This window comes from Trichoderma camerunense (genome assembly GCF_050948025.1).
Source record: "Trichoderma camerunense strain CBS 138272 chromosome Unknown V8C40scaffold_1, whole genome shotgun sequence".
NCBI lineage: Eukaryota > Fungi > Ascomycota > Sordariomycetes > Hypocreales > Hypocreaceae > Trichoderma > Trichoderma camerunense.
In genome coordinates this window covers 1,866,639-1,881,097 of record NW_028145369.1, presented here as the reverse complement: position 1 = coordinate 1,881,097, position 14,459 = coordinate 1,866,639, and the positions used below count along the sequence as shown (strand labels likewise).

Genomic DNA, 14,459 nt, shown 5'->3' with positions numbered 1-14,459 from the left:
TCTGAGCCACTGAATGCTAGATAGCCACTCCCACTGAAATGATGGCGTTTGTTACAGGTGCCTTCGCAGGTAGACTACAAGTACATAGGTGTTTTTAACACCAGCTGGCAGCAATCACCATCACGTGCCGATATCTCTACAATCGCTCTCATGCTCTTCTTCTATTCCCTCTCCCACTTCTTTTCTCTTTATCCATTCATTCCACTTCTTTTCGAGGTTATCAAACTTGCAACATGGATGGTCGAGTCAAACAGGAGCCAGATCAAGCTCTTGGCACAGCAACTGCGCCCATCCCAGTCGACGACATCCCGTTGGAGCTTTTCCAAATATACCCGATGCCCTGCGATGATGACAACGCTGTCAATAAAGCCATCTATCATCAACTCATCAAGCAGTACATTGCTGAGAAGAAAGAGTGGCCACCTGAGCTACAAGATGATTTCAAGTCAGAGGATAAACGGCTCGATTACAGAATCTCAAGAACCACAGGCATTATCTCTCTTCATAAAATAAGCAGGTGGATGCTGTCTGGAGAGAGGACATGGGCACGCTTTTGGACTCTACGAGTTATGTTTGGGCCAACGGCATGCGCGAACCAGGGATGGTTTGAAGAATTCGCGAGAGATTACCCAATGGCTTTGAACGACGCCCCAGCCGGCATAATTCCCGAGAACTTCGAAGACTTTTTTGGTCTACAGCAATGGACACCTGAGGAGCCTCAAATGGAGCGATGGATATTCCATCCAACAAACAAAACTAGATATGGGAAGCGCAAAGCTGTCAAGACGCTGAATGCGGACGGAAAGAGGCCAAAATGCGTCCCCTTCTCTACCTCCTCTTCCAATATCAACGCCATCACCAGGCTCTCAACCACAACAGTCTCTGAAGTTAAGATTGTCAGGCCTGCTCGAAGTGAGAGAAGGGACACGACGTCGCAGGACTCTCATGGTAACCGAAGCGGATCTCGAGCTCGCAAGCTACAGCCAAACCAGCAATTTAACGATAACATCAGCCGCTTGGAAGAAATAGTAAGGCAGTGCAGTGCGCTTCAAAAAGCACAGGCTGAGGCGCTCGACCTCCTGTGCTCTCAGATACAACTTCTGAAAGAGGAGCACAATGCCAACGACGAGCGACTGGAGGACTGATTGATGCAACAACAAGCAAAAAAAGACGTTAAACAGAATGGGATTTGAAGAACTTTACTGATGCGTGAAGGAGAGAACCACTGCACCCGGGATGCTGTTGTCACGGAGGCGATTGTTTTGGAAGGGCGGAGGAAGGTATTCGTTAACTGTCAGGATTGCGGTACTTCATCGAGGCCAGGCTGTGTTGTTAACATTGATGGTATTTATCCCCAATGTTGGGCTTCTGTAGGTAATACACATGTATGGAGGATTATAGTTCAAACCTAATGAGGGACTCTGCACAACGCTGAGCTGCATAGGATTTCGGTTCATACTCTCTCGGGAGTATCGCGATATCCAATCGATCATCACGTTCGTAAAGGAGAGATGTCCGCTTCTCACAAAGAGCCTGAAGTTGAAAACTAGGAAATAGTTTCAGATGGAGAATAAGATATTTCAGTTAGAAGACATTCGCAGTCGTAAACAACACTACTCTTCTTGGTACAACAATAGTAATATTATACACAATATGGACAATATTCATACCATACGGTATCCCTTCCTCATATACTATGAGGATCGATTTCGGCTCTATTCTTCCGAAAATGAGAAACCTTACTGAATGCTCTTCGTGGCCTTGTCAACGGCGTGCTTGATGATGTCGGCCCACTTGAGTCCGTTGCTGTAGTTCTTGGCGTCAATGCTCTCCACGAGGCCGGGATACACAGCTGTAAAAATATTATTAGCATTTTGTCAAAAGAACTAAAAAAGAAAAAGGGGAAAATTGTAATAAGCAAAGACAAAGTACGTACCACCGGCGTAGCCTGTCCACAGGCCTGGAGCAAACACAACATGCTTGAACCAACTGCGGTTGTCGAGACCTCCCTCGAACACGAACTGTCGCTCAATATACTTGTATTGGCGGTTAGTCTTGATGATTGCAAAGGCGAGTCTGGTCTTGCCAATGACGTTCCACCATGGGAAACCCTTCTCGAGCTTCTTCTTTGCCCAGGCGGCGCGTTCATCCAGCTTGACTGCCTTTTCTCTGAATTCGGCAATCGACCGTCTGATCTTCTTGAGGCTTTCTTCGAAGGCGTCTTGGCTTCCAATCACCTCCTCAGATGTAGCGCTGCCTCTGATTGCAAAGATTTCGGCATCGGTGGCGGTCGATTCGATATCAACAGATTGGATCTTGGCCTCGACCTTGTCGAGATAGCCATCCAGAGCGTCTGCGTACTCAGTCGCTCCAAAGGGAATGATGACTTTATCGGAAAGCTCGCTGATCAGTATGCCTAAGACCTGAGCCATAGTTCTGTGGTAGACGAAGCCCGGGTCGGCAAACTCGCTCATCCAGTGGAAGCTGTCGTAGTTGCTGTGGTAATGGTACACAGGGCCACTGCCGTTTCCGCCGAATCCCAAATCAACACTGGGGATGCCGGCGTAATCCTGGAAGGCAGTAAAGTCACTTCCAGAGCCCATTGTGCTGATCTTACCATCCCAGACGTCTCCCACACTCTGGCCCGGAACACTCTGGTCGGGCGACGGAACCAGATTGGTCGCATCTCGAAGAACTTGGTTCAGAAGGGGTGCTGCTGAAGCAGAGAATTTCGGTCCAGAGGCGCCGCCATCAACGTTGACGTATGCCACGTTGGCGTCAGAAATCCAGGGAAGATACTCCTCAACCCACTCCGTGCTTCCAACCAGACCATACTCCTCTCCATCCCAGCTGGCGAAGACGATGGTTCGAAGAGGCTTCCAGCCTGCTTCCAAAGCCTTTCCGATACTTCGAACAGCTTCATTCAGGACAGCTGAACCGCTGTTGGGATCAGAGGCACCGCCGACAATCCAAGCGTCTCTGTGGTTGCCGACAATAATGACTTCGTTGGGGATAGTGCCATTGATGATGCCAATGACATCCCATTGAGGGGTAGTGACATAGTCTTGCTCGTTGTTGAGGTTAATGACAACATCTTCGGGTGAGGGACCAATGTTGTATTCGACGCCTTTGTATCCCAAGCCGAGGTTCCTGTTCCAATACTTGTTCAGATCGCTAGCTCGAGGACCATGGCCGTTGAGAGCCTTGAGAAGTGGAATGGCATCGGCGTATGAGATGGGGATGGAGGGGATTGATGGAGTCGTCTCATCAGCTGGAGCACGAGGAACGCCGGGCTTGGAAGGGTAGCCAGGGGTTGTTCTGCAGCACAAGTTAGCCTCGACGGATGGGATGAGGATGTTGATCTTGCTCACGGGTCGCCTGGGCGGGAGCTCAAAAACTGAACACTTCCGCGCTGTACGCTACTTGGGTTACGAGCAGGGCCTTCAGGATAGGCAGCGTAACCGTTTTCTTCGGTAATCTCACCATCATCACCCGGGTCGCTGTAGATGAGGATACCAATCGCGCCGAGCTCTTGGGCACGCTTCACCTTGAGGCCTCTGAAGATGCCTCCATATTTGGCAATGGCAATCTTTCCCTTGAGGTCGATACCGGCATCAACCAGGTCCGCGTAGTCTTGGTACGTTCCATAGTTGACATAGACAAATGAACCGGTGACATTACCACTAGCAGAGTAACCGTGGAAAGTCGGGATCTTGTCCTTGGAAGATGTGGTTGGGTCTTCTTCGAGCACATCTTCAGTCAGAGATGCCTTGAATGCAACATTCCAGGACTTGGCATCGCTTGACTTTTGCAGCAACGAAACACTGTGGTCGACGGGGTAGTTGATGTACACGTCGTAGGCGACTATGCTGGAGCTGACGCCCCATTTCTCCCACTTATCCTTGGTCCATTCGGCCTATGGTTACAGGTTTAGTATACTTGCAGAATTTCAAATGCTACTCTAATATCATGCTTAAAAAAAAAACATGGGAGCGTAGAAAGACTTGGTTGCTCGCATCTTACCTGCGAATAGTTTTTACCAGCAAGGTGTGCTCCAGAGGTGTAATAGCGGCTCCATTCCTCCGCCTTTTCCCCAGAGGGTGTGTTCAGCAGGATGGCTTGCAGATCCTCGTGCGTAAGGTGCTCATGCTTATGGCCGTCATGGCCGTGGTGCGGGTGACGGTGGCGATGCTCCAGTCCAGAAGGCCAAATGTACAAAGCGTGCAGAGCAAAGGAGGCAAAGCCGCAGAGCAGCAGGCTGACGGAGGCAATTGTGCAGAAGCGACGACATGTGTGGTGATGGTATCTCCGACGCGGAGGCCCAACTCGCACTGTCTGGATCAACGGGGTCGACTCGTTGGCCATTTTTTCAGGCGCGGTCGACGACCTTGTGAACCCGCAGAGTTAGTGATGCTTTGAGATGTGTAAGATTTAAAGTTGGAGGAACGAATGATTGGGCAATGAAACAAATGCATTTGAGGAACGTTTGATTGTGTAACGGCTTTGAAGTGTTGGAATTGGATGAAGACGCGGGGCGGTGTTGCGTAAGGCTCGCCTTGATTCGCTACGCCACATGATGTTAAATGGCTTGGGGGGGTGTGACCAAGTGGCGAGGCAGATGATTTGACTGTTTGATTGAGGGAGAAGAGGCAGCAAGCAAGACATCAATGGCACTTACACCTTGCCCATGGTTTTTTTTAATTTACGGTCCAAGGCTCAGCTCGGGGCTCACAGGGCATCTGCGCGATGAGATGAGGAGAGAGGAAGAAGGAAAGAAGGGAGAAAAGAGACACGCAAGGGGGAGAAGAGAAGAGAGACGATCATTGTGCCGTCTCTGGACATTACAAAGCTGCCTCCAATCTGCAAATCTGGAGCTCAAACGCAGCTTGTAGGCCTATCGCAGCACTGGGAGGGATCTTGGAGCATTTTGCCTATCTTATCGCCAAGTTGACGCAAAGGTTCCTGAGAGCACGCAACGACGTCACGCTATTACGAGGCGCTATGAGCTCCTGCCTGATTTTGCCGGGGAGATGTGGGGAGCTGTTCTTTTTCCTTTAGGTAAGATGGAGCTCCATGTTAATTTGCACGATTTCAACCGTCTCAGAGCGTGTTCTCCGCGATATCTACCTCCACTGTATCGACACCAAAACACCAAAGGAGCAGTACAGTATATACATATATGTAAGTGCTGATGAGTGCAGACCACATACGACGGGTCACGAGGAGGCAACATATAATGCTATTTGCTACGGAGTACTGCTCGCCAAGTTCTGCCTCGTGGGAATGGCGCGGGCATACTGGGATTATCAAATTAGTGCCCGTCTTCACACACCTTTCTCTCTCACATAGCCTCTCTTTTCTCCCGTTTATAGGCATCCAACGGGCGGATCGCATTCAGCCGTTTTACAACAGCGGCCAAGACAAATGCGCCATGCCTCTTCTTCTTCTCCCCTCAGTTTGTTTCCTCACTTGCTCACCTTCACCGGGGCATCCCCCCTGTTTCCGCTCTCGTGCTTGGCGGGTCTAGCAGGTTGTTCTTGTTTAGCTGCGTCAAATTCGATGGCGAGCATCACAAATTTGGCCTGCTGCTCCACCTCCAGGGCGCGCTTAACAGAGCAGCGAATCGGCCATTAATTCACCCTCGGGGAGCACACGCGGGGGCCGCCCGCAAGGACTCGAGGGAGACATCGTGCCTCAGCTGCAAAGTGTCGGTCTGAGCTTGGCCCATCCATCTCAAGTCCTCCCTCCAAGCCGAGTCTTTTGAGACATGGCGTCCACACCAGCCGTCGCGGCTACGGGGATCCTCTCCGCTGTCGGACGCATTCCAGTGTCATGAGACTCGTTTTACCATCACAAAGTGACAGTATCTGAAGGTCAGCTCTGTGAAGCCGCCAAACTGGTGTAGGGATCGGTGTCTGCGATCGCCCGTGGGCTGCCCGGCTCAGGCTCCCCAGGCCAATCACGCCGTGGCCTCTGTTGCAGACGGATGAAATGCATCTCGGCTCACCTGCAGGACGGCACCGGAGCCGAGCATAAGAGAAAAGCCTTGTAAGTCACGGAGCTTTTCATCCCTTATGCATCACCCACCGAGGGCACATAATTATAGATTGTAAGCGGAGAGATGATGATGGAGACCATCTCTCTTACAAGTAAACACTAAACATGGCATGTGAGAAACAAGTAGACCAAATTCTGATTCTATTCGTGGCAATGGCGAGGAACTGCAAATGCAGACATTTCATGGGATCGGTTCGTTTCCGAGATGCCTGTCTAGCGGGCTCCGAAGCCGAAGCTGGCTGGCCCTTGTCTGGCCCGTATCCAGCGCAGGTTCCTGTTTCTTTAGCGCATCTACCGCCTGTGCAGATGACTAGTCGGGGTGGGGATTCACTAATCCCGGGGTGTGCAGACGGTTGACAAACTTTCTCGCCAATGGCTTTCGTCGTTTTCATGACTTCAACCTTTCACGTTCTCTCTCTGGCTTTAGACATTCGCTCTGCGCTGTTTCCAGGCCGTGAGCATTCATTTTTACATTGTTATCACAGCCTGACTGAGAGCTCTTCATCTGGCGTGTCAGAGTCATGCTTTTCTAGCCTTGAGGCTTTCTTTCTCCTTCACTACATACTTTGCCCATCTGCGTCTGTCTCACTCTGGTTACATGGACAGACTCTGATCGCTCGTTTTCCGCGCCATTTCTCATCTGCTTGTTCATTTCCAGCATAATCTGCACGAGAACGCAACAAGACCGCAAAAATGACAAGAGATTCTAAACCGAAGCCGAAGCTGCCTGTGCAGCAGCTGGCAATTCTAGGTAAGCCTCACTGAGGGTGTCGAGATGGACAGGCCGGTGGCTATTTCCAAGAGGCATGCAAGCCGCCTTTTTATGTCTTAACCAACGCATCATGGCTGCAAAATAAACGAACAATGAATATAACGCATCGTGCTAACTGCTTGAAATCCAGCCGTCGCCAGATTTGCAGAGCCTTTGGCCTACACCTCCGTCTGGCCCTACCTCCCTGAGATGATCCGGGGTTTTGGTGTCAAACGTGACGAAGTGGCAAAATGGGCTGGTGTCACATCCTCAGTCTTCTCCGTCTGTCAAAGTATCACAGCCGTCCCGTGGGGCAAGGCTTCAGACAAGTTTGGCAGAAAGCCAGTGCTCATTTATGGACTTATCAGCACTATGATTTGCTTTATCATATGGGGCTTGTCGACAAGTCTCACCATGGCCATTACTGTCAGAGCAATCATGGGCGGTGGTAACGGCAATGGTTAGTTTTCTCTCTCTCTCTTGATCTTTCATCTTGATTTCCAATCTGGAGCGCTGACATATGGTGTTTCTTCGCCTACGTATAGTTGGCATCATTAGAACGATGGTGGCTGAAATGGTCACTGAAAAGGAGCTCCAGCCAAGAGCCTTCTCCATTATGCCTCTGGTCTGGTCTCTTGGATCCGTCGTCGGGCCCGCCTTTGGAGGGTTCTTTGCTCAGCCAGCCAAGCAGTTTCCCGGCCTCTTTGGTAACATTGAGCTGTTCAAGAAATTCCCCTACCTTCTACCAAATCTTCTGGCTACTGTTTTCTTCCTCATCTCCGCCGCCAGCGCGACCTTTTTCCTGAAAGAAACACTGGCCGATAAGAAGGAGCACAAGGACTGGGGACTCTTGGTTGGGGAGCGCCTTACACGACTTATTCGCCGGAAGCCGCAGCTCATCTCTCAGCGCCGCAGGTCCTTTGTCGACGGCGAGGCTACTGCACCGCTTGTTCCCAGCAGAGTGACGCCCAAGAAAGCCACCACGCCAAAGCACCCCCCTACTGGAATGAAGGAGGTGTTTTCCCGCCAAACCACGATCAATCTTATCTCATACACCTTTTTGGCTTTCCACTCAGTTGCCTATGACCAAAACATCACCGTCTTTTTGGATTACCCCGTCATTCCTCGAACTCCTGAGAATACAAAGTTCCCCTTTTACTTTACTGGTGGCTTTGGACTTAGCTCAGGTACCATTGGAACACTCTTCACCATCTACGGTATTACTTGCGGATTAATCCAGTTCCTTATTTATCCGCCAATGGTTAACCGCTATGGTGTTTTGAACTGCTTCAAAGTAGTCTGTAAGTCTTCCTGCAAGCTGCCACTTTCTCCCACTGCACCGAGTGCTAACTGAATGTAGCTGTTTTGACGCCATTCGTCTACTTTATCACTCCCTACACTTCTCTGCTCCCCACCCCTGCGACACGGTTTGCTGCTATTCTCACAGTCATGATGATCAAGGCCTTTGCCATCATCATTGCTTTTCCCTCCACGACCATCCTCCTCACCAACTCCGCCACGTCCCTCCGCATTCTTGGCACTCTTAACGGGTTTGCCACCATGTTTAGTGGCCTTGGGCGAGCTGTCGGCCCTGCTTCCACTGGATGGGCCTTCTCCTGGGGTGTCGAGCACGGTTACATCGTCTCAGCATACTTCTTCCTGGGCATCATCGCCGCTATTGGTGCCATCCCCGTCTTCATGATCGTGGAAGGACAGGGGCCCACAGCATCAGCGGATAACAGCGACAATGAAGACAATGAAGACAACGCAGTCTTACTTGAAGATGAAAGCCCCGTAGACGACTATGAGGATGCCACAGATGACGAGGCTACTGCAGGCTCTCCTCTCCTCGGCAGAAACCGGGGCAGCTCCTACAAAACTACGGGCACTGCAAACAATTAAAAATTATTGAAAAATTGAGAACATATATGGCGCATGCATGAACGTGTACGCGCGCTGTCGAGAAAAGACGTACGATGAAGAGAGATTAAAAAAAGGAGGATGGATCAACGTGGCAATCGGTTTCTGGAGGGGGCAAGGAAGATCCTGCCACACCATACGTGATCCCTTTGGATGGATTTGTTGGACGCTGGGTATACACACGTTGTTGCACTGGGATTTTGCATCTGCACTGGCGTTGGGGAAAATGATACTCCTGTAGTTGAATATGATTATTTGATCATGAAACAAAAAGCTTGGACTGCAGAATGATCTGCAAAGATGGAAAATAGGGGTCCTGTGGTGTCTCCTCCTCCGGCTCCCGCCAGCTAACTTCTTGTGCTCCTTATGACGTATGAAGTAGACGCTTGCAAATGACCTGTCGGCTATCCCCTCATGCAGGAATCCCAGACCCTAGGAGCTGCATACTTGAGGACTAAGATGCCCGGGATAGCTTAGCACTTGGGTCCTTTAGCCTGACCTCGGCGGCATCTCACCGACTTAACCGAGCCCATCGACAAGCTTCACCCGAAACATCACACGCACAAAGACGCAAAGATTTTCATGAAAATTATATTATTTTTACATTTATTTGTTTCCCCTTAAACACCTTTTTCCGACGTGTGAAATCAGGACAGTATCCAGTACTGTTCAAATGCTTGGATGCTACAACAGGTTATAAGATATAGATGAAGAAAACAAAACAAAAGATCTATACACGCATATCCTTTAGACAATATAAAAAAAGCAAAACAAAAAACAAGATTTCAGTCGTTCACACCATTTTTTATACAAAAGAACAAAACAAAAAACTCCATACTCTTTCTCCCAGGGTCTACTATCATGTCATGTTTTTCTTTTCTCGTTCTTTTCAGTCCGGATGACAAAGAAAAATATCATTGTGTCGTCTGTACGCGTGAACACACGCCAGGGTGGATATCAAATATATGTATATCGTAAAAACAAATACAACAAAAAAAACACATGTCAAAAACAGATAAACTGGTGTCGTGAGCGTCATTAATAATGATATGAAGGGAGTACATGGGCCGGGAATCCCTCCCTGTCGTGCCACTCCCACTCGTCGTGGTTGGAGGGATATCGTGTATATGGCTGAGGTGCTTCAATGGTTCGGTAGTCTTGAGCCTCAGCATGATGCCACTCGGTGCTGGGCCATACCGTGTCGGCGGGGTTGCCGTTGTTGTTATTGTTATTGTTGTTATAATAATGATAGTTGTTCAAATGGGGCAGGGCGTCATCCACAGTGGCGTAACTAGTTATAGCGGGAGGATGATCCTCATGAATGAAGCGCTCAAGGTCGGCCTCCATGTCACGCAACCGGAGATGTTCTTTCCCAACCCATTCGTCGATGATCTCGGCAATCTGGCGGAAGCCCTCTGTATGGCCGCCTTGGTGTCGCGCTGTGATGCCACAAACGATGAATAGAAAGCTATGAATCATCTCGTGTAAGAAGGTAGAGATGAGGAGCCGGCGGTTGTATTTGGTGTCTTTAAGAATTGGTGACGACAGCACAATGAGTGTTTCATAGCCACCCAGACGAGCGCTGCGGCGTAAAGCTGTAGTGCCAACGATGTGGCTCTCGTATTGTGCGCTGGCAGGGTGGCTCCAGTCCCAGGTAACCCTTTGCGTCAACTTGTTGGCGAAGAAGAGTTCGTTGGCCGCCGAGAAGATACTCCGGAGGGCGTCATTGTCCAAGGGGAAGTCGGCCTCCCTGGACTTGGGGTTGATGAGGGCCTTGAGAATGCGGCCGTGCTGTGAGTCGCGATGCTTCCACCGGCGAATGTTGGCAACATGGCGCCGCACCAACCGGGCAGCGGCAAGATCGCTCAGCAGCGGTGGGTGATCGTGATGGTCACAGTCACCTTCTTGGTCACAGGGGGGCTCGACAGCAGACGTGTCTGATGAGATGGACAAGCCAGACTGGGTACGTTCCATAGGGGCAGACATAGACATAAAGGATGGGCCGAGATGCGGCGGCGGCGGAGGGAATCCGGCTCGGTGGTCCGACTGTGGGGGCGGCGTCGGAGGCGGAGACGGCTCATGCTCCCGGATCACGAGAAAGGCGAGGTTCTTGACATGTATTGAGGAAGCATCGGGCATGGCAGCATCGCCGGAATGCTTGTGCTCGCAGCCGGCGGCGTGATGGCCCTTGCCATGGTAGCCGATGACGCGGCCCCAGTCGTCCAGTCGAGGCCTCTTGGTGATGCCGTAACAACCCGCATTGCTGCAGGCAGACGCGGTTCCGTCTGCATACTCGTAGCCCCTTCGCTTGCCATTGGAACCGAGAGCCTCAGAGCCGTTGGAGTAGCTGCCGCGCTTGATGTAAGCCACCTGGCCAGCGGTGGACGAGGCGGCAGCGTCACCAAGCGGATTTCCCCCGCCTACCACCCAGAAGGCCATCGGACAGCATAAGCTCCAGTCCACCCACCAGAGGACCAGTCCAGTTGGGCAAAGGTATTGGCTGATGTGGTCGAAGCTTGTGGTGATGAGGCGAATTGCTCCGCTGGACAGCCGGCGCGATGCAAGATGCTGCTTCGTCGTGTCAACCCTCTTTCTTTGTTTCACTCGACGTCTCTTTGGGGGTGTTCTCTCTTCCTCTCTTGTGCTGAATGGGATGGGAGTTGAGTGGGCTCTGGTGGGAATTGGGAGGTGGATGGGAACAAGTTTGTGAGTTGGCAAGTCTGAGTTGGCTCGCAAAAGGTGGCACCGGAGCCCGGGGAGACCAGACAAACCGCCGTCGGTGTGGACGCAACAAGGGAGGGACTGGGGGGGTAAGAATACCTCAAGTACAGCCTGGAATTCACCTCCCGGCTGCCATTAAGAACTGCCGAGGGAGAGATTGAAGGCAGAAACCGCCAAAGAGCAAATGGAAAAGAAGAAGAGGAAGAGAAGAGAAGAGAAAAAAAGAGAAAAAAGTGGTTAACCAGAAATGCTCTGCAATGCTGAGAAAGCGAGGTCGCAGGGGGGGCGAGCAGGAAAAAAAAAGTGTGACAGGGAATCGCCAGTCATGCAGCAAGCTGCGAAGGGTCCTGGGTCTGTGTCGAGGCGACTGCAGAAGGCTGCACGCCAAAGCCAGCCGGGGACGGACACGACTTGATCATCGCCTCGCTGGCTCTTTTATGCCAGCCAGCGTGGACAGGCGTGATATGCGGGTTCTGCTTGTGCGTGTGCGTGTGGTAACGACTATGTGCGCATGAGTGTGTGGCGTGGCGTGCGTGTGTCTGCACGGTCTGGTCTGGTCTGTCGAGGGGGTAATATTATGGAATGGATATTAATTGCGAGAAGGCGGATGATGCAATCGCTGCCTCTTTTGCTTCTGCAGCAGCTCTCGGGCATTGATTGATTTTGATTGTCGAAGCGATTTGATTGATTGACGGAGGTGGGGGATGCAGAAAGAGAGAGGGAGGGAGGAATGGAGGGAGAAAAGAGGGAGACGAGACGAGACGAGAAGAGAGACGCTCAGTTCATCTTCATGTTCATGTACGATGTCTGTCTTCGCAGTTGGCACCAATACGAGGCCAAGAGCCATCAGCTCGTGGGACTCGGAGGTTTCTGCCAATAATCAACTAGGCCTACTACCAACTGCCATATTACCGGTCTGAAGAAATCAATCATTTCTGCTTGACTGACGCTGCCTCATTGACAGACTTCTCTTACCGCACACCTCCTCTGCCTCTATACACCTACTAATAGAATGGATGCTTGTTCCCTCCTCTGCGCCCCCACACTGGGACGATCAGTGAGGCATGGCCAAATCATCCGATCCAGGGCTGTCCGGCTTAGCTCGCGATGCTCGTCCTCTAACACGGCCGGAGATTCAAATGGGCACTCCCATGCCATTGGATGCTTCATGCTTCTTCTCATGCTTGCTCTGAACCGGGCATTGACTGACTGGCACGATAACTCTCCGTTCAACTCTCCGCCGCCTCTGGCTGTAACCCTCTCTCTCCCATCTCTCCTCTCTTTGATCCTCTCATCCTATCATTTATCATACTCTCCCTCTCTCTTCTGTCATCTTGATTCCTCCCCTCCCACTTCCTCGCTGGCACTCTCCCGCTATCCTGTCCTCGCCGAGACTCACCGGATGGCCCTCTTGCCCCTCCTCCTCCCCTCATCTGCTCTGATCCTTGCAGCTTCTCTTGAGAAAAAAAATATCCCCGTCCCAAAGGGCCCGCTGCTGGCCACAATCCACGCCCTGTGGGCAGACGCCATTGGGCCATCCAGCGGTGTATGCAGCATGCAGCATGCACCAGACATGCGCCCAGGGCCGCTTAGTGAGTTCCAGGCCTCTGTGCGGCGATTCTGAGAACAGCACAGCGACCGACCGTTTTATCGCTTCATTTTCTGGACCGATGGAGCCTCTGGGAGGGCGCTGCCCATGCCATGGCGTCTCTGGAATCCGGAACCCGGATGCTTGGCAGTTGTTTAGTAGCAGCCAGCTAAAATAAGCCGGGTCATTTCTGCTTTTGCTATGGATACCGAGTTTTAGATCTCTATCTATCTAAAGATTTGCGGGATACGAGGCAGTCCAGTCATCTGCTACTACTAGTGTTTGGCACTCTCTGCTCACGTTTGGTTAGGCGGTTTGACTGTCACATACATGAAGCCATCCGGACGCCCGTGATTGCATGTACCCTGATGGGTGCAAAAGAGGTCGAGAGAGATGGTGGTGAGGCAGAAGCAGGCAGTGAGCCGCCTCCCTACCTAAGGTAGTACGACTACCGCAACACCAAGGTTCCCTCTTCTGCACGAGCAACTGACGAGCAGAACGACGCACATACAAAAAAGCACATAATGCGCCTCCCACAACCTTCCAACTGCCACTACCAGCCGCTGGTCCTGCTTAGCGCCTCTCTCGTTGCTGCACAATGGTGGAGGTGGCGGCTGCAGCAGCGCGCTGGCACAGAGATCCTTGCTCGTGCTATTCCCATGTCCTGCACATGCTGTGGATGTTGACTCTCTTGGTCGCTCTTCTGCAAGCTCCTCGTCCTGCCTGTGTCTCAGCAGATTGCCGGCAGTCGACGGCCAGGCTACCGATGCAAGAGGTCTTGGGTCTCGTGTCAGATGACTGACTCTGGACGCCAAAATCCAACATCATCCTAGGACTCCAGCTGGTTCCAAAGGGGGCGGGCGTCCCGGGCTAACAATCGTAATTTAGCTGTTCTGTTTTGTTCTGTTTCTTGTTGCTCTTCACCACGGTACTACTCAGGCGAAGCACATGGTTCGTCCAGCCACACAGGCACGGCGATTTGCTCTCGTGCCGTCGCCTCTCCAGACCGATTTGTCGAACAAGCAAGTCCAGCGCTGGGCCACGTCGTCATTGGACATTGATGTGCCTCAACCACCCGCATCATTGGCTGCCTTGTTGTCTCCTCGCCCACTGCTGCCGGGCTGTTGAGGGAATTCGGCCTTTAACCTTGTAAAGAAAGAAAAACGAAGGTGGCATCACGCCGTGGTGAGTAGCACACATGGAAGCAGAGCAAGGCAGGGTAACCTAGTTTATGCAGGCTGTCGAGCCAGTCCCAATGCATGCTTGCGGTGAAGCGGGAAGAGAAGTAAAGAAAATTTCTTGTTGAGAGTGATACAATGTACAAGGGGCGAGCGGCTCGGATGCAAAAACCTCCAATCCTGGCTCATCGCCAATCCTTCGGTTGTTGGTGATGAGTTGCCGCGCCTTTCGCCTCATTGGCTC

At 51.5% G+C, this 14,459-nt stretch overlaps 5 protein-coding genes across 5 annotated transcripts; 3 read left to right on the top strand and 2 right to left on the bottom strand.

Annotated features, from left to right (window-relative positions):
- The first annotated feature begins 85 nt into the window (after nt 1-85).
- V8C40DRAFT_11219 (uncharacterized protein) lies at nt 86-1,416 on the top strand. Its single transcript, XM_083210803.1, has one exon. It carries the CDS (start codon nt 234-236, stop codon nt 1,143-1,145), a length of 912 nt encoding a protein of 303 aa, XP_083079217.1. The 5' UTR covers nt 86-233; the 3' UTR covers nt 1,146-1,416.
- V8C40DRAFT_230240 (M28 family metallopeptidase) lies at nt 1,323-4,826 on the bottom strand. Its single transcript, XM_083212661.1, has 5 exons — nt 4,679-4,826; nt 4,024-4,387; nt 3,372-3,916; nt 1,937-3,318; nt 1,323-1,852 (listed from the first exon to the last, which is right to left on the bottom strand). Exons 1-5 carry the CDS (start codon nt 4,687-4,689, stop codon nt 1,740-1,742), a joined length of 2,415 nt encoding a protein of 804 aa, XP_083079216.1. The 5' UTR covers nt 4,690-4,826; the 3' UTR covers nt 1,323-1,739.
- A 1,636-nt stretch (nt 4,827-6,462) lies between these two features.
- V8C40DRAFT_230237 (major facilitator superfamily domain-containing protein) lies at nt 6,463-9,167 on the top strand. The gene is made up of 4 exons (XM_083212660.1): nt 6,463-6,808; nt 6,960-7,268; nt 7,354-8,109; nt 8,169-9,167. The coding sequence occupies exons 1-4, from the start codon at nt 6,751-6,753 to the stop codon at nt 8,708-8,710; spliced, it is 1,665 nt and encodes a 554-aa protein (XP_083079215.1). The 5' UTR covers nt 6,463-6,750; the 3' UTR covers nt 8,711-9,167.
- Nucleotides 9,168-9,698: 531 nt separating this feature from the next.
- V8C40DRAFT_11178 (uncharacterized protein) lies at nt 9,699-11,556 on the bottom strand. The gene is made up of 2 exons (XM_083210796.1): nt 11,549-11,556; nt 9,699-11,299 (listed from the first exon to the last, which is right to left on the bottom strand). The coding sequence occupies exon 2, from the start codon at nt 11,165-11,167 to the stop codon at nt 9,767-9,769; it is 1,401 nt and encodes a 466-aa protein (XP_083079214.1). The 5' UTR covers nt 11,168-11,299; nt 11,549-11,556; the 3' UTR covers nt 9,699-9,766.
- A 2,278-nt stretch (nt 11,557-13,834) lies between these two features.
- Nucleotides 13,835-14,315, top strand: V8C40DRAFT_230228 (uncharacterized protein). The gene has a single exon (XM_083212659.1). It carries the CDS (start codon nt 13,986-13,988, stop codon nt 14,163-14,165), a length of 180 nt encoding a protein of 59 aa, XP_083079213.1. The 5' UTR covers nt 13,835-13,985; the 3' UTR covers nt 14,166-14,315.
- The last annotated feature ends 144 nt before the right edge of the window (nt 14,316-14,459 follow it).